The sequence below is a fragment of the Rhinatrema bivittatum genome, chromosome 9 (assembly GCF_901001135.1).
Source record: "Rhinatrema bivittatum chromosome 9, aRhiBiv1.1, whole genome shotgun sequence".
In the NCBI taxonomy this organism is placed as follows: domain Eukaryota; kingdom Metazoa; phylum Chordata; class Amphibia; order Gymnophiona; family Rhinatrematidae; genus Rhinatrema; species Rhinatrema bivittatum.
Window position 1 is genome coordinate 184,677,808 of NC_042623.1, and position 22,952 is coordinate 184,700,759.

Genomic DNA, 22,952 nt, shown 5'->3' on the forward strand with positions numbered 1-22,952 from the left:
TAAAACACAAAAAGAGTCCATCGTGTACCAGGAGCAAATTATAGCTCTGTGTTTGTGGCTGCCCTCATGCCGTAAATCAGTAACGGGGCGCACAGGCCACTGCTCATTAAGGTCCCAGTTGCTGGAGGGAGTTCTTGTATAGATCTGTGTCGGCTGGGGACCGGGGCAAGGGAAAGAAACCGAATGGCTGGAGTGCAGGGACAGATTCTGCTGCAAAATCATCTGGTTCACAGCCCACTCCTCCGAGATTCGGGTAGAGTTGGGGGGCAGGAATTCCTGCGGGCCCCCCGTAGGTTATCTGCGTGTGCCAGAGTCCCATGTCGTTGTACAGCTGGACGCTTGGATGCACGGATCCCTCGGGAGGCCGTTTCAGCTTGCCCTTCTTGCCCCTTGAGCCAACTCCACACCAAGAGGAAGAGGCAGAGTTTGGCTTGTTCCCAGGAATGCGCCACATTGAGCACACAAGCCATCTGTACCAGGAAGAGGCTACAGGCGTCCGCAAGGCTGGTGCTGGCCAGACAACAATGTACACTATGTCTGAATACCTGAGCCTTGTTACGGTCAGAAAAGTGCCTTGACTAGATTTTCCTGCATCTTTTACAGCGTCAGAAACGATGGAGACATGCTGGCTTGCGGGACTGCCTCTTTGGAGATGCTCCCTACCTCACAGGTCCTCCTCCAGGCAGTCCGGAGGAATGCAGCTGTCAGAGAACCCAAGTGCAATGGTGTTGGGCCTCATTTCATCTGCAAAAGACACAGATTGGCTTGAAATGTGATAAAATCACCCTCAAATGATTTCTAGAGAGATCTGGAACACCTTTGCAAGAGAGGAATTCATTGCAACAAGAAGTCTTCCCAAAGTACCTCTACTATAAACAAATTATCTACAAAATGCAAATATTTAAGGGGCAAAATAACTTAGTAATAAAAATGTATTTTCTTTATAATTAGTGGTTTGTTTGTTTTTTTTACATAATTTGGGGTTATATCGAAACAACATTTGCTCCTTTCTTAGCTGAACTTCAGCTCCATGTGTTACCCATCAGGGAGTCATAGGCTCCAGAAGCAGCTCTCCGACAGGCCTAGTGGGGTAAGAGGATGGTCAGGTGCACAGCACCCAAAAGCAAGACCTAGGATTATAGAAATGATTATTTTCTCTTTCAAAGAGTGCACGGAGCTACATTCAAGCACCATAAGCTCTCATGCAGCATTCAGCCTTGCTGGCATGCCTCCAACGTAGTGAAAATACCAGACGGAGCATCTGCCAATTGTTTCCTCCTTCTAACTGCAACGTTACTATAATCCGAGAGGTACCCATGCACTTATTTAAGCACTTCAGAAGCGAGTTAATAAAAACGTCTGACAGGGTAATCCAAGAACTGAATAAAAGTGCGTCTGCTAGTGCAGTCCTCCCAGGAAGGGCATAAGCAAATTGCATAGGGGAAGAATGGCTGCCATGGCATTCTGGAACCTTCCAAAGGTGAGGTCCAACCCAGCCGGCACTGAGGAGCAGGGGCCCCCGAAGCCGGTGTGGAAGGGGGAGATGCAAAGAAGAGACAGGGCAGAGGAACCTGGGAACTCCCCCAAGCCAGAAGTGAAACAGCAGCTGCTGAACGCCCGTGCCTCACTGAGTCTGAAAGGCTCAGGCTCACAAAAGCTCTAATGTTCAGTTTATCTCCCAGGAGTCACACTGCCTCTGGATAGGGTCCGAAGGCAGTGTATCTGGGGGAGGAAAGACACGTGGGAGTCCGCGTGCCTAGGCAACATGGCCCGAGTGGGGCAGCTACACTTAAGCCAGCATTAACATACAGAAAGTGCTCAAGCTAGAAGGTCATTAGCTCTAAACATCACAATTATTTTACGGAAGCTTTGTTAGCTTTTAACATTGAAGGATGGTTTGCCATGGTAACTACCATTTGCTCACAGTGTCAACCATTTTGTAGTGATTCAAGCCAAGTTCAACGTAATTCCTGCATGAACATCCCATTACATTTTTAATGATGCAATGGCACATAGGGCAGGTGGAGAAACTTCCAGAAAATGACACAAAAGGAGCATCAACATATTCCCCTGGTCAATAAAAGAAGGCAGATTGTACGGAAAACCTAGGATGGAAATCCAGTAAGTAAAAGAAGCCAGAATAGGAGTCAGACTCCAAATCCCATAAGACACAGGGGTTCTGGAGAGGGATGAACCGCCCAGGCTTCAACTCATCGAGGGGAGGAGAGAGCCCAAGTGAGATGGAAGAAGGTTGAGAACTTGTTAGGAGAAGGGGCGGGACAGGAACAGGAAAGAGTTCTATTAGAACCAGGAGAAAAGACAGAAGAGATGGAGGTGGAGGTGTTGAGCAGCCCTGAGGATGAGCCTGAGCCGATGGGCCTAGAAGATGAGTGGTGGAAAGTTGCTTTCCTTGTTGGTTGTTGTCTGTATATAGATCCACTTTTCTTCATTCCCCCTGCTGTTGAAGCAGAGAGTTATGCCGGATATGCATTGAAAGTGAAGTATCAGGCTTTCTCGCCTGCCATTGAAGCAGAGAGCTATGCTGGATATGAGTGAAGTGTCAGACTTTCTCCCCTGCCATTGAAGCAGAGAGCTATGCTGGATATGCATTGAAAGTGAAGTATCAGACTTTCTCCCCTGCCATTGAAGCATGGGTGTAGCTTGCTTATTGCAGCAGTTACTACCCCCAACTAATTAAGCTAGATATTTCACTTAGATGCAGTTCCAACATTGCTCTTTACATTAATGGTGGGGTGGAAGGGAAATAGAACCAAAAGGTTACTAAGAGCCAAGAGAAACAGATAAGTATGAGAGAAAAAAAAGTGCGAAACTTTCTGGGCAGACTGGATGGGCCGTTTGGTCTTCTTCTGCCGTCATTTCTATGTTTCTATGTAAACACCAAAGCAAATCTTTCCGCGATGGCCTTATCTTCTCTAAGTGCCCCTTTAACCCCTGGATCATCTAACGGTCCAACTGACTCCATCGCAGGCTTTCTCTTCACAGGCGCTGCTGCTGCTGCTCCCAAGAAGATTGCTTTCTCTCTTTTTCTCTCTCTCTCCTGCAGGAACCCAGACCCCGGAAGACGACCTGGGACCCTCCCCCCCCCCTTGGCTGACGCTGACGCCGATGTCATCGACGCCGGAAAAAGTGCACCAAGGAGGAGGGATTTAAACCCGGTCAGGACCCGGAAGAAGCAGTGTGACTGCCGACCGCCCTGCCTACCGCAACACCAAGGCTAAATCTCTCTCACCTCCTTTCTCTTCACAGGCGCTGCTGCTGCTGCTCCCAAGAAGATCACTTTCTCTCTTTTTTTTTTCTCTCTCTCTCCTGCAGGAACCCGGACCCCGGAAGTTGACCTGGGACCCTCCCCCCCCTTGGCTGACGCTGACGCCAATGTTAGCGACGCCGGAAAAAGCACGCCAAGGAGGAGGGATTTAAACCTGGTCGGGACCCAGAGGTGCCGCGCGCCAACGCAGCGCGCACCGAAGGGGCGCAACAAAGGGGCATGCCCCTTTGTACGCCCCTTCGCATACCCCTCGCAACAGACACTACAGCAGAGGACCGGATGGCAAAACCAGAACAGACAACGCCGGAAATGGACAACAAACCTGAGATACAGCCTATCAAAACCTGCATCAACAAAGGTAAATATGGGAAATCCTACTCAAATTATCACAAAAACAATCACACAACACAAAAAACCCAGAAAACCATATCTAGTAATATCATACAAATCAAAAAGACCAACCCCACCACAAACAACACCGTATCAAGTAATCTAGTAATGATAACTTTCCTTCTAGTCAATGCCCAATCAATCACAAAAAAATTCCCAATAATCACAGATTTACTTTACGACACAAAACCTAGCTTTATAGCGATTGCAGAATCATGGCTAAAAAAGTCAGACGTTGTATTAAAGAACCAAATAGCACACATAAACTATGATGTCTTCTCAATCCCAAGAATAAACAAAAGAGGGGGGAGACTACTCCTAATAATTGAAAAAAAGGTAAAATGTAAACTAATCCCGATAACACCCCCCAGAAACCATGAAATCGCACTATTTGAAACCAATAACCTTCAAATCTGCTTGTTATACTGCCCCCCATCCCTTCTAAAATTAAACATCTCCCCACTAATTGAATTCCTAACAATGCATCTAAAAACCTCAAAACCCACCATTGTACTAGGCGATTTCAATTTACACATGGATGCAATTCCATTATCAAATAACGGCCAAACACTACTAGACGTTATGACAGCACTTGGTTTCACACTGATTACTAAAGAGCCAACCCACAAAGCCGGACATTCACTTGACTTAACATTTATCAACCAAAGCTACTTAGAACACATTAAAACAAACTACACTCAGATTCCCTGGTCAGATCACTTCCTGATACAATCCACTGTCAAACTCTCAGAACCACAAGCAACAACAAAAAGAGAAACATATGAATTCAAATATCGCTCACCTTTTAACACAGAAACACTGAAAGACAAATTAGAAGTAAAACTAACTGATATGGATTACACCAACTGCCACTCCGCAATCACATCATGGATACAAACCACCAAGAATCTAGCAGATGAGATAAACCCAATAAAAAACATTAAAATAAAAGAACCCAAAGCATCTAAACAATGGCATAATGAGAAGATAAAGGAAACAAAAAGAAATGTGAGAAAAAAAGAAAGAGAATGGAGAAAAACCAAAACACAAGAAAACCTAACCAAATATAGAAAACATCTAGCCTACTATAAACAAACTATACTCAACGCAAAAAACGCATTTTATCAATGATAAAATGGATACTCCTCAAAACTTATCAGAAAATAAATGTAATGAAATAGCCACTTTCTTCAATGAGAAAATTATGAACCTAAAAAACAAGATTCCTAACACAACCAAACAAATCATTAAAATGCAAAAACGAGATATTATTCAATGGTCATAATTCAATGAGATTTCGGAACTAGAAGTCGAAACCATGCTAAAAAGAATTAACCCCGCCCCACATGCCGTTGACACTATACCAACCATAGAAATAAAAAAAATAGTCAACACAGTATCCCCGACACTAACAAAGATTATCAATCTATCCTTGACAGAAGCAAACATGCCAGACTCACTAAAAGGGGCAATTGTAAAACCAATTTTAAAGAATAAAAACAGTGATCCAAACATTCTGAACAATTATAGGCCAGTATCAAACTTACCACTAATCGCAACATTAATAGAAAAATCCATACAAAAACATTTAGAGAATAACAATATCCTATATCCATCACAACATGGTTTTCGCAAAAACTACAGTACTGAAACGCTACTGCTTGCCCTAACAGATAACATCATGAGAGGCTTTGACAGGGGGAAGCGGTACATCCTAACGATGCTTGACCTATCAGCAGCATTTGATACTGTAAATCATAACATCCTACTAAATAGATTAGAAGAAATAGGCTTAGGTAATAAAACAATCAAATGGTTCCAATCATACCTAGACAACAGATACTACCAAGTGCAGATAAAAGATGTAATGTCAAATAAAATAAAACTTCAAACTGGAGTCCCACAGGGATCAGCTTTATCGGCCACCCTATTCAACATATACCTACCACCACTTTGTCACCTTCAAGCTGGTCTAAACATCTCACACTACATTTACGCTGATGATATCCAAATAATCTTACCCATTGATGATACAATCAAAAAGACCCTGAACATAGCTAATATGTATCTGGATATCATCAAACAGACTGGCCAAGTCAGGGGCCATGGTGGCCCCCATGGCAGTACCACATGTTTGGAGGAAAAACTCTTGATTGAAAGCGAAAAAATTCTTTTTCAAAGCTATTTGCAGCAATTGTACTAGGAAATCACTAGGGATTCGGTGAGGTCTTGGTCGCTGTTCGAAAAAAGTTTCAGCAATTTCAATCGCCTCATCTTGTGGGATAGAGGTGTATAGAGCCTCCACGTCTAAGGTAGCCATTTTTAATTCAGTGGTATTGACCTTTAGCTGTTCTAAAAAACAATCATATCTAAACAGGGAACATTTCAGAGAATGCTAACCTGGAGGTTCTGGATTTAAGCTTCCTACCTAAGAGTCTAAATTTGGCTTCCAGAACCTCCCTCCCACATTTTCCTATGTCGTTGGAGCCCACATGTACCACGACAGCCGGCTTCTCCCCAGCACTGTCTAAAATCCTTTCTAGGTGACACGCGAGGTCTGCCACCTTCGCACCAGGTAGGCATGTTACCAGGCGATCCTCATGCCCACCAGCCCCTCAGCTGTCTACATTCCTAACAATCGAATCACCAACTATGACAGCTGACCTAACCCTTCCCTCCTGGGCAGTAGGCCTTGGGGAGATATCCTCAGTGAGAAAGGACAATGCATCACCTGGAGAGCAGGTCCTTGCTACAGGATCCTTTCCTGCTGCACCAGGTTGATGATCTCCAATCATGAGACCTTCTTCCTCCAAGGCAGGACCAGGGCTGCCAGTCTGAAGTTGGGACTTGGCTACTATGTCCCTGAAGGTCCCATCTATATACCTCTCTGTCTGCCTCAGCTCCTCCAGGTCTGCCACTGTAGCCTCCAGAGATCGGACTTTTTCTCTGAGAGACAGGAGCTCTTTGCATCGCATGCACATGTACAACTTCTCACCGGTGGGTAAAAAATCATACATGTGACACTCGATGCAAAAGACTGGGAAGCCCCCCTCTTGCTGCTGGACTGCTGCCTTCATCTCAATTTTGTTCAGTTCCTAGTTAAGCTTTAGGTTGCTGTGGGAGTAGGAATGTGTCTAACGTCCTTTAAATTTATTAGTGAATTCACTATATGTCTGGTAGTTGCCTACAGGGGACTGATCAAACTCTCAAGGTGTGGGGAATTCGTGAAGTGAAAAGGCTGATTTGGTTTTTTTGGGGGTTTTTTTAGTGTGAAAGTGGCACCTGCCTATAAATTAAAGGATGAGCTAGGGGTGGGTGGGAAATACAAACACTAACTTCTGTTTATTAGCTGCCTTACTATTAAAAGCACAAACACACAAAATAATATACCCCAATAGTTTACTTTAAAAAAAAAAAATTCCCAAGCAAAACTTACCGATTCCTTTCAGCCACCAGAAAGGGGATCCTCTCCTGGCTCTCAGTGCTCCCACTGCCTGCATTGACCACCTTATTAGTGGAGAAGCATTTCTTCTAGGCTTCTCTTCCAACTTTGCCTTGTGACCATCTGTCCTTCACCTTCTTTTTCTATGGAAAATGCCGCATCCCTGTATCTTATGGAAGCCTGCCAGGCATCCGAATGTTTCTACCATGCATTTACTTTTTTCTAATAAGTATGTTCTGAGTTCAGGTCTCTCTAAAGGGCCTGCACCATTTTTGCTTATCACTTCCAATATGATAGATGAAGTCATCTAACTTATCATAAGCATATGAGTAACGATTACTGAGCTATTCCATCCCGGGTGACTAGGAAGAGGATGATGTTTTCATCTCTGAGTTCCTCGTGATTATTCAGCTCTGTCTGTAATGATCTCATACTTTCTCAAGCCCTGCGTGAGTATGCATTACCCTCTCCTGACTCTTCCAGCTCCATATGATTTGAGAAAGTGATTTTCAAAGCCATTTCACCAAGGAAATAGAGATTTACCTGGTAAGTAGGCCGTCTAAAAACCCACCCTCCCTCAATCCAGCCACGACTACGCACAGGCTTCCACGGTGCACGTGCATTTTTTTTTTGGGGGGGGGGGGGGGGGGGGTTTGACAGAATGCCAGGAGGCATTCCCAGGGTCAGGGGAAGGAAAACAGCATGCTGAGATTTATTTTCAAATCTGCGCACATTGTTTCCCAATGAAACGAGAAGGAAAATGTACCCAAGGGCAACTTTCAGAGGGAGACTAGGCTCGTACCCGTGGAGGTTGCATCTAGGTGGGGGGGGGGGATTTGAAATTTGCCCCCCATTAAGTAGTATGTGATCTCGCCTAGTCCTACGTGTGCCAGGACAAACAGCCCACTTTTCTTCAGGTCATCAATGAGGCGGATTAACGGGCACACTGGTTCTGGGGTTTGACACAAATCAGTAAGACCTGCGAGCACCAGCATTTGAACAATGGCTGAAGTTGAAACCTTCATCTCGGTATTAGTTTAAGATAGAGATGCAGCAGCTGCACTGGCGTTTTGCTGAAATTTGCTCTGTAACTACTTATGCAGACATTGCGTGATGGTGAATATGTGCTTTAATGGAAAACAGATATGCTACATTCTAATATTAGGGATTTGTTGTGCGATTAACTTTTCTGTCCTGTAAAAACATGGAACCCCCCACCAAGAGCCATACATACATACAGCATGGGCGTGCGAGTACCTTCACATATGACTATGCGTGTTACCGTACCCAGTAAAGGCGCAGTGGCGGGCAGTGACAGCGTTAGGATTCTCGTGCCAGCTCTGCTTCTCTTTCTCCAGGTGACCTTGTGCACTTGTCCCCAGCTTATCCAACCATAGGTGAACAACATTTTTTTTTTATTTAATCTTTATTAAATTTTAATCATTAACATAAAGCATAATGACACGCCTTAAAATTTCAGACATGATATTAACAAAAAATGTATTTCCAATAGAGATTTCTAATAATCTGTTACAAAACAATTTAGTTTTCAGAGATTTTCATTATTATAGCATTTATACTAATTCAATACTTTTCTTCTCTTCCTATACCATTGCCTGTTTTTCACTATGTAATGAGAGAGAACAAAACAAAACAAAGGAGCAAAACTTTCCGGACTTATATAATCAAGAAAAAGAGAGTAGCGGAATCATCTATATATTGCCGGCTTCGCTTAACGAATCAGCCCTTACTTCACTCTTAGAATCCAAGAATGATTTTAACTGATCTTGTTCCATAAACACATTTCTATTATTTTCAAAAGTTAAAACACATTTGCGTGGACACTTGATCATCACTTTTGCACCGTTCACGTGAGCTCTAGGGCAGAGATTTAAAGTTTTTTTTCTACGCAATTGCGTCACTCTAACAATATCTAGATATATCCAAATCTTTTCTCCAAGGTTCAACTTATCTCTATCACGAAAGAAATTTTTTAGAACCAAGTCCCCTTCAGCAGAGATCTGAAATTTCACTAGGAGGACTCCTCTTTTTTCAATTTGTTCCTCTTGTGTTGTTTCAAGAAAACCCGTCAGGTTTTCAAGGGGGGATAATAATTCTGGGCACTCCCCATGATCCCCAATGCCCTCTATCTCACCACCACCTGTCTGTAAGGGTCCAGACAAGTAATACGCCTTCAATATATTAGGCATTTTTCCACTTGAGAAGGACAAAGCTTCTTGGAAATATTTTTTTAATTGTCCCTTAGGAGAAATTAATTTACATTTGGGGAAATTAATTATCCTCAAATTATTATTATTATATCTCAGATTGTTCTCTAAGCTTTCCAATCTCTTTTCTGCTCTGGATTCCCCTTGAATCAGTCCAGCGATCGAGATGGGCTCTGCTGCAGGTGTGACGAGGTGGGCTCCCCCTGAGTCAGTCCACCACTGCCAGCTCCGCCCAGGACCTTCATCTGTGTCCATTTCTTGGATCTTGGTTGAATTTGTTAAAGCCACCGGGCTCACCAGATTAATCTGCTCTTGCGAAGCCTTCATTGTTATTGATAAGGAAATTATTGCTTTCTCGAGAATGGAAATTCCATTCCATAAAGCATCTAATGTAACCACTTCAGGCTTATTTATCAATTTTAATTCTGGTACAGTTACCGGTTCAAGCTGTTCAGAAGTTTCCCAAGGCCTCTGATCCGTTCGTCTCCTTCCCTGAGAACTGCCAGCTCCGCCCCGGACTCCGATGTTCAATTCCTTCAAGGCGATTAAGGTCTCCTCACCTTGGGTCGTCCTCGTCATGCCTGCAGCAGAGCCCACCTCGATCGCTTGTTCCTTTTCTTGCCGCTTCGGCATTAAGGAACAACAATTTCTAAAGAGAGAAGGAAGAACGTGCACTTGTGTGTGTGTGTGGCTACATCTAGGCTTCTGCTGAGTACCATGGGATTCTGTTTGAAAGACTTGTACTAGATTCATGTCAATTATTAATACTCTGATTACAATTATGCATTTAAGAAGCCTACAAGGAGGAATACACGAGGGGTGAGGGGGATACTGATGCACATCAAACAGGAGAGAGGTCTTGGGATGATCACATTTGATGATCAAGTACAACAAGGCAGTAGCCAAGGCAAGAGGTACGGGAGCAGGAAAAAGAGGTGACAATACCATTGTACAATACATTGGTGAGGCCTTATTGGCCCCATATTCTGGAGGCTGCAGCTTTAAAAGTACGGGATTTAGGTATCCAGCTAGATGAGAACCTTACTACGAAAAAGCACATCAACAAGTTAATTAATACAGGTTACGCCAAGTTGCGCATATTACAACGGTTGAAACCTTTATTAACTTTTGAAGACTTCAGAACTGTACTGCAAACTCTAATTTTCTCAGACCTAGACAACTGTAATTCCTTATTTCTCGGTCTTACCACACACCTCCTAAAACCATTACAAGTACTACAAAAAGTCTCAGCAAGGCTCTTGTTAGGATCCGGGAAATTCGATCCCATTACACCCTCGCTGACTTCACAACACTGGCTGCCAGTATATCAATGCTAATTTTCAAAATTATTCATTCTCGTAACACCGGTATGATAAGTGTGACATTACAACCACACACACACTGCAGGGGACACAAAGATCCCAAAATAAAGGACTACTGCCTGTTCCTACAACACGGAGCACATACCTGGCGCAGGTAAGAGAGCGAGTGCGTTCCACTGCGGGCCCAAAACTTTGGAATTCCCTACCTGAAACGCTGCGTTTGATACCAGAAAGAAAGAGATTTAAATGTGCTCTAAAAACATGGCTCTTCAAAACTGCATACAACCTAACTTAAAAACATCAGGACACGAGATACTAACTGATGCATGAGAAACAAACTGACGACAGACTGTAAGAATCTCGTAAGAAACAAATTAACGAGAGATTATAAGAATCTCAATCCAACGTACAGAATAATATGTGAGGTTAATTTTATTTTATTTCATACTTCAAGTCTTATGTCCCTGATCTTAAATGAATATGTGTCTGAACAATTCAATTGATAGTTGATAATGCCGGTTTGTGAATACTTCCTATGTATTCTGTAGTTACTCACTGATTAATACCTTTGAATGTCATTATTGTAAACTGTTGTGATCTCCCTGCTTGGAACGACGGTATATATAAAACGTCTAAATAAAGAAAGAAAGAATATAGAATGGGGGAAGGGCTGCCAGGATGGTGTCAGCACCAAACGTCTTTTGAGATTTTACACTAGAAATGCAATTAAGCAAATAAGTAATACAAGTAAAAATAAAGATGAGATATGAGCAGCACTGATGGATACATGGGGGGTAACCTGCCCGGAGCGGCAGATACTACTATGGGAAGCTTGCTGGGCAGACCGGATGGACCGACGGTCCCTTTCTGCCGTCATTTCTCTGTTTCTATGAGAAGAACTAAGGGGATGTGACAGAGACATTAAAATACCTGCAAGGTATAAATAATGCACAAGAAGGGAGCACTTTTCGGTGGAAGGAAAGCTCTAGAACAAAATGTCATGATAGGAGTTTCACAGGAGGTGGACTCAGGGGTAACATTAAAAACAACTATTTCTCCTCATGGATCAGCCTCCAAAAAAAAAAAAGTAACAGAATTCAAGAAAGCCCCAAAGAAGGAGAAGAAAAGCCAGAAATCTCATGAGGCCTATACTATTGCAGGATAGAGGCTACGCCAGATGCTGTCTGCTGTCCTATTCTGTGTTTCTCCCTAGGGGTGGTGGATATGAGCCCCGGGGTTTGGTTAGTTATGAGTCGATAGCCGACAGTGCGTCTCACCATCAAGCCCAGTACCCAATCCCGAAACCCTCGCGGCGCAGACCACACACACACACACACACACACACACATCCCGTGACTGTGTAGAGATACAATTCCATAGGAGCATGTCAACCAAAGGCTTCTGATTCTTTTAAATCCCCACTCAAGCCAGCAGTATGCTTTGTGACAGGTCTATCAATGACCGGCGGCAAATAATTTCCGTGGAACGTCAGTCACCGATGCAGCTACAGAATCAGATGGAAACACAGAAAACCGGATGATAATAAGAAGAGAAAAGTGTGAGAATGAGCAGAAGGGAGGGAGGGAGGCAGAGAGCAGGGGAGAAAGTGGGAAAGAAGGGCGTGGAGAGAATGCGGACGAGCGAGAGGGAAAGATGGGGGGGGGGGGGGGTGCGAGACAGCGGGGATGGGGAACGGGGCAGAATAAATGTACTCCGTGCAGAGTTCAATGCCTCCAGTCTGGACATTTCAGGAAGGTTTAGAGTGAGCAATCCCAAATACCCGGACAAGTGAGCGGCAGACGGGAACCATGGGGAGGAAGAGGGGGGGGCGAAGCAAGGAAGTGCCCAACCAGTGAGAGCATCAAGCAGCAGAGGGAGCAGGGCCCTTTCCTCTCAAAAGCCCTGGCACCTTCTTTCCCTCGCCTCCTCCGCCAACGGGGGGCAGCTTAATAGGGGCCTTTTTGATGTAAGTGCTGCTTCTATTTATCAGCCGAATCGATGCCAATTACATGGACCGGCAGAGAGCTGGTCCTTTTAGACACACACACACACACACACACACTCATACACTCACACACACACACACTCACACACACACACACTCACAGACACACACACACACACAGACACACACTCACACTCACACACACACACACTCATACACTCACACACACACACACTCACACACACTCATACACTCTCACACACACACACACACTCATATACTCACACACACATCTTACGAATGCGTTAGAGATGAGACTGATCAAAAATCTTGATTTTTCTCCAGACTATCAGGCCCACGCAATACCGACACGCTAAACACCTGCGTCCAAACTGGACGCACTTTTTTTTTTTTTTACGCACGAACGACCAATTCTCTCTCGGACACTCAATGTAAGAGGAAAATGAGCCACCGCCGCCGCGCTAAAAAAACAAAAAAAAAAAACACACTAGGGATAAATTGTGCATCCCCAGCATGTCCGCGAACATCGGGCGCCCAGGGGAAGCAGCCGTGCGCGGGTTCGGAAAACGCACGCTCAATTTCACAAGCCATGCGTTTTGCTACCCCACGCACAGTGACAGGTTAGGGAAAGGGAAGCTGATAAAGTTCCCCTAACCTGACCCCTGGCAAGACTCCCCCCCCCCCAACATGGCTGCTTTCTGTGGTTCCTCCGACTTAATATCAGCACAATATTAAGTCGGAGGAACCACGAAAAAAAAGCAGAATTTTCTGCTTCGCCGTAAACGTTTGGGGCTTGTCAAGACTTAACACCAGCTCCGGCACCGTAACTACGATTAAAGAGGCGTCTTGTTCCTGAGAAGAGGCAGCTTTACCCGGTGCAAGGTGTGAACTGGATTACGGTGCTGGGAGATTGCTCTCTGAGGGCCAATTCCGCTACAATTCTGAGGGCCGGTGCAGATGTTCCAGCTGTTTCGAATGTTTCTAACTTCAGATTTAAGGGAAAGAAGGAAGGCTGCCCCGTTACCATCCCTGTCCATATCATACGCTGGGAGGCTGCTATCTGTCGCGGCATTCACGAAAAAGGGTTTTATTTTCTGTTAAAATTAATGTCTGAAGTTCAGTCTAAAATAAAAGACAGATTTCTAAATGTGAAAAGATATGTGAAAGTTATCATGCCAGTACACCAGACTCCAATATTGATTTTATTACAGAGTCAGAGAGGACAGGTGGGGCTTTGTGAGAACACAAAGAGACCCTGAAATGAGGAACTGATAAAGGAATGAATTAAGTCTGAATGCAATTAGCTCGGGAGTCGAACAATACTCCGACTGCAGAGACAGCACAGGCACAGACAGTAAGGAGGGCAGCGTGAGCACAGACCTGCCACGCACAGCCGGAGACCTCAAAGCCAGCAAGGACGAGGCCACAGAGCGAGCGCAAGAGACGAGGCCCCAGCAGGACAATCTCAGCAACGGCTCTCAGGAGTGCGGCGTGACCCACATGGCAGGAGAAGAAGCAGTCCTACACTTTTAATACCAGGGAGGGGGCTCAGATCCTCATGCATATTATACTAGGGAGGGATACTCAGATCCTCATGCTTATTATACTAGGGAGGGATACTCAGATCCTCAGACTTATTATACCAGGGAGGGGGCTCAGATCCTCATACTTATTATACCAGGGAGTGATACTCAGATCCTCACACTTATTATACCAGGGAGTGATACTCAGATCCTCATACTTATTATACCAGGGAGTGATACTCAGATCTTCATACTTATTATACTAGGGAGGGATACTCAGATCTTCATACTTATTATACCAGGGAGTGATACTCAGATCCTCATGCTTATTATACCAGGGAGGGGGCTCAGATCCTCATACTTATTATACCAGGGACTGATACTCAGATCCTCATACTTATTATACCAGGGAGTGATACTCAGATCTTCATACTTATTATACCAGGGAGGGGGCTCAGATCCTCATGCATATTATACTAGGGAGGGATACTCAGATCCTCATACTTATTATACCAGGAGTGATACTCAGATCCTCATGCTTATTATACCAGGGAGGGGGCTCAGATCCTCATACTTATTATACCAGGGAGTGATACTCAGATCCTCATACTTATTTTACCAGGGAGTGATACTCAGATCTTCACACTTATTATACCAGGGAGGGGGCTCAGATCCTCATGCTTATTATACCAGGGAGTGATACTCAGATCCTCATGCTTATTATACCAGGGAGGGGGCTCAGATCCTCATACTTATTATACTAGGGAGGGATACTCAGATCCTCATACTTATTATACCAGGGAGTTATACTCAGATCCTCATGCTTATTATACCAGGGAGTTATAGTCAGATCCTCATACTTATTATACCAGGGAGGGGGCTCAGATCCTCATGCATATTATACTAGGGAGGGATACTCAGATCCTCATACTTATTATACCAGGAGTGATACTCAGATCCTCATGCTTATTATACCAGGGAGGGGGCTCAGATCCTCATACTTATTATACCAGGGAGTGATACTCAGATCCTCATACTTATTATACGAGGGAGTGATACTCAGATCCTCATACTTATTATACCAGGGAGGGGGCTCAGATCCTCATACTTATTATACCAGGGAGTTATACTCAGATCCTCATGCTTATTATACCAGGGAGGGGGCTCAGATCCTCATGCATATTATACTAGGGAGGGATACTCAGATCCTCATACTTATTATACCAGGGAGGGGACTCAGATCCTCATACTTATTATACCAGGGAGTTATACTCAGATCCTCATGCTTATTATACCAGGGAGTTATACTCAGATCCTCAGACTTATTATACCAGGGAGGGGGCTCAGATCCTCATGCTTATTATACCAGGGAGTTATACTCAGATCTTCATGCTTATTATACCAGGGAGGGGGCTCAGATCCTCATGCATATTATACTAGGGAGGGATACTCAGATCCTCATACTTATTATACCAGGGAGGGGGCTCAGATCCTCATACTTATTATACCAGGGAGTTATACTCAGATCCTCATGCTTATTATACCAGGGAGTTATACTCAGATCCTCATACTTATTATACCAGGGAGGGGGCTCAGATCCTCATGCTTATTATACTAGGGAGTGATACTCAGATCCTCATGCTTATTACACCAGGGAGGGGGCTCAGATCCTCATACTTATTATACCAGGGAGTGATACTCAGATCCTCATGCTTATTATATCAGGGAGGGGGCACAGATCCTCATGCTTATTATACCAGGGAGGGGGCTCAGATCCTCATGCTTATTATACCAGGGAGTGATAGTCAGGTACTCATGCTTATTATACCAGGGAATGATACTCTGGTACTCATGTTTATTATACGAGGAAGTGATACTCAGATCCTCATACTTATTATACCAGGGAGAGGGCTCAGATCCTCATGCTTATTATACCAGGAAGTGATACTCAGATCCTCATGCTTATTATACCAGAGAGAGGGCTCAGATCCTCATGCATATTATACCAGGGAGGGGGCTCAGATCCTCATGCTTATTATACCAGGGAGGGGGCTCAGATCCTCATGCTTATTATACCAGAGAGAGGGCTCAGATCTTCGTAATTATTATACCAGGGAGGGGGCTCAGATCCTCATACTTATTATACCAGGGAGTGATACTCAGATCCTCATGCTTATTATACCAGGGAGTGATACTCAGATCCTCATGCTTATTATACCAGGGAGGGGGCTCAGATCCTCATACTTATTATACGAGGGAGGGGACTCAGATCCTCATGCTTATTATACCAGAGAGAGGGCTCAGATCCTCATCCTTATTATACCAGAGAGAGGGCTCAGATCCTCATACTTATTATACCAGTGAGGGATACTCAGATCCTCATACTTATTATACCAGGAAGGGGACTCAGATCCTCATGCTTATTATACCAGGGAGTGATAGTAAGGTACTCATGCTTATTATACCAGGGAATGATACTCTGGTACTCATGTTTATTATACGAGGAAGTGATACTCAGATCCTCATACTTATTATACCAGGGAGGGGGCTCAGATCCTCATGCTTATTATACCAGGAAGTGATACTCAGATCCTCATGCTTATTATACCAGAGAGAGGGCTCAGATCCTCATGCATATTATACCAGGGAGGGGGCTCAGATCCTCATGCTTATTATACCAGAGAGAGGGCTCAGATCCTCATGCATATTATACCAGGGAGGGGACTCAGATCCTCATGCTTATTATACCAGGGAGGGGGCTCATATCCTCATGCTTATTATACCAGAGAGAGGGCTCAGATCTTCATAATTATTATACCAGGGAGGGGGCTCAGATCCTCATACTTATTATACCAGGGAGGGGACTCAGATCCTCATGCTTATTATACCAGGGAGTGATACTCAGATCCTCATGCTTATTATACCAGGGAGGGGGCTCAGATCCTCATACTTATTATACCAGGGAGGGGACTCAGATCCTCATGCTTATTATACCAGAGAGAGGGCTCAGATCCTCATGCTTATTATACCAGAGAGAGGGCTCAGATCCTCATACTTATTATACCAGTGAGGGATACTCAGATCCTCATACTTATTATACCAGGGAGGGGGCTCAGATCCTCATGCTTATTATACCAGGAAGTGATACTCAGATCCTCATGCTTATTATACCAGAGAGAGGGCTCAGATCCTCATACTTATTATACCAGGAAGGGGACTCAGATCCTCATACTTATTATACCAGGGAGTGATACTCAGATCCTCACACTTATTATACCAGGGAGTGATACTCAGATCCTCATACTTATTATACCAGGGAGTGATACTCAGATCTTCATACTTATTATACTAGGAAGGGATACTCAGATCTTCATACTTATTATACCAGGGAGTGATACTCAGATCCTCATGCTTATTATACCAGGGAGGGGGCTCAGATCCTCATACTTATTATACCAGGGACTGATACTCAGATCCTCATACTTATTATACCAGGGAGTGATACTCAGATTTTCATACTTATTATACCAGGGAGGGGGCTCAGATCCTCATGCATATTATACTAGGGAGGGATACTCAGATACTCATACTTATTATACCAGGAGTGATACTCAGATCCTCATGCTTATTATACCAGGGAGGGGGCTCAGATCCTCATGCTTATTATACCAGGAAGTGATACTCAGATCCTCATGCTTATTATACCAGGGAGGGGTCTCAGATCCCCATGCTTATTATACCAGGGAGTGATACTCAGATCCTCATGCTTATTATACCAGGGAGGGGGCTCAGATCCTCATGCTTATTATACCAGGAAGTGATACTCAGATCCTCATGCTTATTATACCAGAGAGAGGGCTCAGATCCTCATACTTATTATACCAGGAAGGGGACTCAGATCCTCATGCTTATTATACCAGAGAGAGGGCTCAGAACCTCATGCTTATTATACCAGAGAGAGGGCTCAGATCCTCATACTTATTATACCAGTGAGGGGTACTCAGATCCTCATGCTTATTATACCAGGGAGTGATACTCAGATCCTCATGCTTATTATACCAGGGAGGGGGCTCAGATCCTCATGCTTATTATACCAGGGAGTGATACTCAGATCCTCATGTTTATTATACCAGGGAGTGATACTCTGGTACTCATGCTTATTATACGAGGAAGTAATACTCAGATCCTCATGCTTATTATACCAGGGAGGGGGCTCAGATCCTCATGCTTATTATACCAGGAAGTGATACTCAGATCCTCATGCTTATTATACCAGGGAGTGATACGCAGATCCTCATGCTTATTTTACCAGCGAGCGGGCTCAGATCCTCATGCTTATTATACCAGGGAGTGATAGTCAGGTACTCATGCTTATTATACCAGGGAATGATACTCTGGTTCTCATGTTTATTATATGAGGAAGTGATACTCAGATCCTCATGTTTATTATACCAGGGAGTGATACTCAGATCCTCATGCTTATTATACCAGGGAATGATACTCAGATCCTCATGCTTATTATACCAGGGAGGGGGCTCAGATCCTCATGCTTATTATACCAGGGAGTGATAGTCAGGTATTCATGCTTATTATACGAGGGAATGATACTCTGGTACTCATGTTTATTATACGAGGAAATGATACTCAGATCCTCATGGTTATTATACCAGGGAGTGATACTCAGATCCTCAATGCTTTTATATATCAGAAAGGGGGTTCAGATCCTCATGCTTTTTATAGCAGGGGGAAAGGGCTCAGGTCCACATAAGAATATAAGAACATGCCATACTGGGTCAGACGAAGGATCCATGAAGCCCAGTATCCTGTTTCCAACAGTGAGCACTCCAGGCTAGAAGTATCCGGCAAGTACCCGAACATTAGATAGATCACAAGCTACTATTGCTTATTACTTAATAGCAGTTTATAGATTTTTCCTCTAGGAAATTTTCCAAACATTTTTTAAACCCAGTTACATTAACAGCTGCAAGAACATCCTCTGGCAATGAATTCTAGAGCTTAACTGTGCGCTATAGGCTATAAGCAATGGGGGAGAGGAGAAGGAGTGATCATCTCTCTCCTCTCTGTAGGCGAAAATGGGAGAGAGGATCCCTCCTCTAGAAAACCTTTTGGGGTATTCCCCTCCCTCCCTCCTCATCTCAGAGCTGTGGTGTATGCGCCAATGGCAGCAGCAACAGAATGTGAGACAAGATCAGTGCAGGGGCCTTCCACAGCCCTGTGGGATTGATGGACCTTGCAGAGCTCCAGTCCCTTCTCTTTCATGACTTCCTGTTACCAGGGAAACTTGTGCGAGGAGCAGGGGGTGGGGAGAAGGAATTTATTTAAGGGGAGGAGGGTGCCACACCCTCCTCCTCCTTCCTTGCTGGATCTCCCCCTACCCAGGGTCCTCCCCATGGCTTCTCCCCGCCCCACCCGCCTTGGAGTCACCAGCCCTGCACTTGCTGACAACCTGAAAACTCAGCATGGGGCTGGAGCTCACAGGCCTTGCGGTCGTCGTTCTGCCCCCCTCCTCCTGCACGAACATGAAGGTGGCAGCACAGCAACTGAGGTTGTGACCTGGCACTTATAAAAATGTGTCACTAGAGGCAGTTACCTATACCTAAATCATGAGCTGCCTAGGCTCATCACGCAAGAAAGCTTCTCGGGAACTGATAAACTCCCCAAGTTTTCTAAGGAATTGCTACACACCCTGTATAACTTTAGGAGTGAGATTGAGAAGGGTAATGGCCTCATCAATGCATCGAACTAGAGTACATAATTGCCCAGTTACAATTCAGCTATAATTAAACCCAAGTCGATTTTAAAAGTTGAAAATGCATTTATTGGATGCTGTTATCACACTCCTATAGGGGATACCGGGTGAAAAGAAGGGGAGGGGATGGAAATTTAGGAGATAAATTGGTACTTTGCTTATATGATGAAAGACAAGGGCCTGGCTGCAGGATCTCTGGACTGCTCACTTGCTGGAGGATGGATGCCTGTTGGCGAGATTTCTGCATGGCTCACCTGGTGGAAGATCGGTGCCTGGCTGACAGAGCCCCGACCGCTGCTCGGAGATGTGCAGTGTAAGGCCAGCAGCAGAATCAGCAAGAAGGCAACGCTCGATGCGGCGCAGACGGGGTTAATAACGAACATCATCGCTCCGCACCCCAGGATCCCCGAGACACACGTGTACCAGGTAAGGTTTCGGAACGTCGGCCTGCAGACAGAGAGAGGGAGAGCAGAGAGAGAGAAAGAAAACCACCAGGTGTGAGAATGGAAGCTCACCAAAGCTTTTGAGTTTGTGCTAAGGTATGCGTGCAGGCCGGAGCCAGGGGCCGTGGGGCATTCAGCTACAGGGACATCTCTGGACGACGTCACATGCAGGGGCAACTGCAACTCTGTGGTCACTCCGGTGGTGCGAGAGAATGGGACAGCCTTCCACAATCTGAGCAAAACCGACCCCTTTTGACTCTGTCATAGGCCTTGGTTATCTGATAATGTGACACTGACAGTGCAACTCTTCACCCTGGTGCAGAGGCCGTTACTGCTTGCATTTGTTGGGGGATGTGCAGCAGATTTACTGCTGATGAACTGCAGTCTGGTTTGTCTGACCTCCGTGGTGAGCAAATGAACGGAGTCGCTGCTAAAACAGAGGACAGTGCAACCTGTGGAATCCAATGGATTGCAAGATCCGAGGCAGCAGGGTTTTTACCAGAGGTAAAACTTGTCAGACGAATCTGATCAATTTCTTTGATCGGGTAACCAGAAAGTTGGATCAAGGGAGCGCGCTGGATGCAGCGTACTTGGATTTCAACAAGGCCTTTGACAAGGCTCTGCACAGAAGACTTATAAATACATTGTGCGCCCTTGGTGTGGATCCTAGAGTGACTGGCTGAGTTAGAAACTGGCAGAGTGGGTAGTAGTAAATGGAGTTTTCTCTGAGGAGGGGGTGGTTACTAGCGCTGTGCCTGAGGGATCGGTCCTTCCACCGGCTCTTTTCAACATTTTTGTGAGCGACATAACGGAAGGGTTGTCAGGAAAGGTTTGTCTTTTTGCCGATAATACCAAATCTGTAACAGTGTGGACAGCCAGGAAGGAGTGGAGAACATGAGGAAGCTGAAGGAATTGTCTCAGGTCTGGCAGCTAAGATTTAATGCTAAAAAATGCAGAGTGATGTATTTAGGCTACTAAAACCCAAGGGAAAGGTACAGTATTGGAAGCAAAATTCTATTAAGCACAAAGGAAGAGTAAGATCTGGGGATAATTGTATCTGATGATCTTAAGGTGGCCAAACAGGTGGATAAAGCGACAGTAAAAGCCAGAGAGATGCTTGGCTGCACAGGGAGAGGAAGGGTCAGCAGAAGGAGGGAGGTGATATTGCCCCTGTATAGGTCCCTGGTGAGACCTCACTTGGGCCATCCAGTGCTCCTACCATGTGACAGGGGCCGGCCAATGGCACGGATACCCTGTCACATGGTAAGGGCAAAGGGCCATCCGCGCCATTTTGATTAGTGGCAACCGACGGCCCAGGAGCGGGAGATCGCTCCAGGGACCCCCACTGGACCACCAGGTACCTGTAAAAAGTTTTTGGGGGGGTCGGGAGGGTGGGGGAAGCTAAGGGATTAGTTTTAAAGGGTCATGGTGGGTTGGGGTTATTTTTGTGTGCCGTTTTTCCCGCCCTCCCCTAAAACGATAAGAGAACCCCCATGATCAATATCGTGGGGTTTTCCTATCGTTTTGGGGGAGCCCCCCGATTTCTGACGATTTTGAAAATATCGTCCGATATTTTCAATCGTCCGAAGCCCGATTCACATCCCTAGTCTTCATGCTTAAAGATCTAAGCATATTCGCACTGGAGGAAAGGCACGATATGGGAGATATAATAAGAGACATTCAAATATCTTAAAGGTTTCCATGCACAGGAGGTGGGAGCCTTTTTCAATGGAAAGGAGGCTCCAGAACGAGGGATCATGGGATGAGGTTGAAAGGGTTAGATCATGAGTAATTTTAGGAACTATTTACAGAGAAGATGGAAGATGTGTGGAACGGCCTTCCCAGTGGAGGTGGTAAAGACAAAAACGGTTTCTGAAGTCAAGAAAGCATGGGATGAATACAGGGGATCTCTAAGGAAGTGATGAGAATTACAAAGCTAAATTAATTGGACGGTTGGGCCCTAAGGTCTTTTTCTGCCGTCGCGTTTCTCTGTTTCTGTGACATCGCAATGACCTTCTCCTGAAGCAGGACATCTACCGAAGCCCGTCAGCCACTCGGCAAGTCTGAAGCGCAATTCTGAAAGGGCCCACCCATGATTGCTTTAGAAAGAGAGAATGGAAGAGATGGGGGAGAAGAAGAGAGACCAGAGAGAGAAGGGAGGAAGAAAACAGAAGAAAGGGAAGCATGTTGGAAAAAAAGGCAGAGAAGAGAACAAGGATAGAGACAAGAGAAAGAGAAAAAAGGGAAGGAGTGAAAGTGAAGAGGCAGCAGGAGAGAGGGAAAGCGAGGGGAGGATAAGAACAAGGAAGGTACGAGAAACTGCCCCTCTCCCCCCCCCCTCAGTCTGTGTTCACTGTACTTTCAATTAAATGTTCCCTCTAATATTAAACAAGAGATTTCCACATCTCTGATCCAGCAGACCCAGGAGCAGCCTCGCATGATTATACAATTAAAGACTGATTTGGAGTCTTTTTCTCCTTATTTAGTGAAAATTATTCTTATTTAACCAGGCAATTATGTCGGCTACTTCCAAAGATGATTAGTTCTAAAAAAGACTTTGAGCAGAAGCTGCAATTTGAAGC

The 22,952-nt window shown here is 44.9% G+C and overlaps 1 protein-coding gene across 1 annotated transcript in view; it reads right to left on the minus strand.

Annotated features, from left to right (window-relative positions):
- LOC115099202 (solute carrier family 12 member 9-like) overlaps window positions 1–22,952 on the minus strand; it is a 460,475-nt gene that overhangs the window by 74,683 nt on the left and 362,840 nt on the right. Inside the window, exon 10 of the mRNA XM_029616633.1 lies at window positions 20,182–20,374. Coding sequence (XP_029472493.1) covers window positions 20,182–20,374 — 193 coding nt within the window. The remainder of the gene's footprint in view (window positions 1–20,181; window positions 20,375–22,952) is intronic.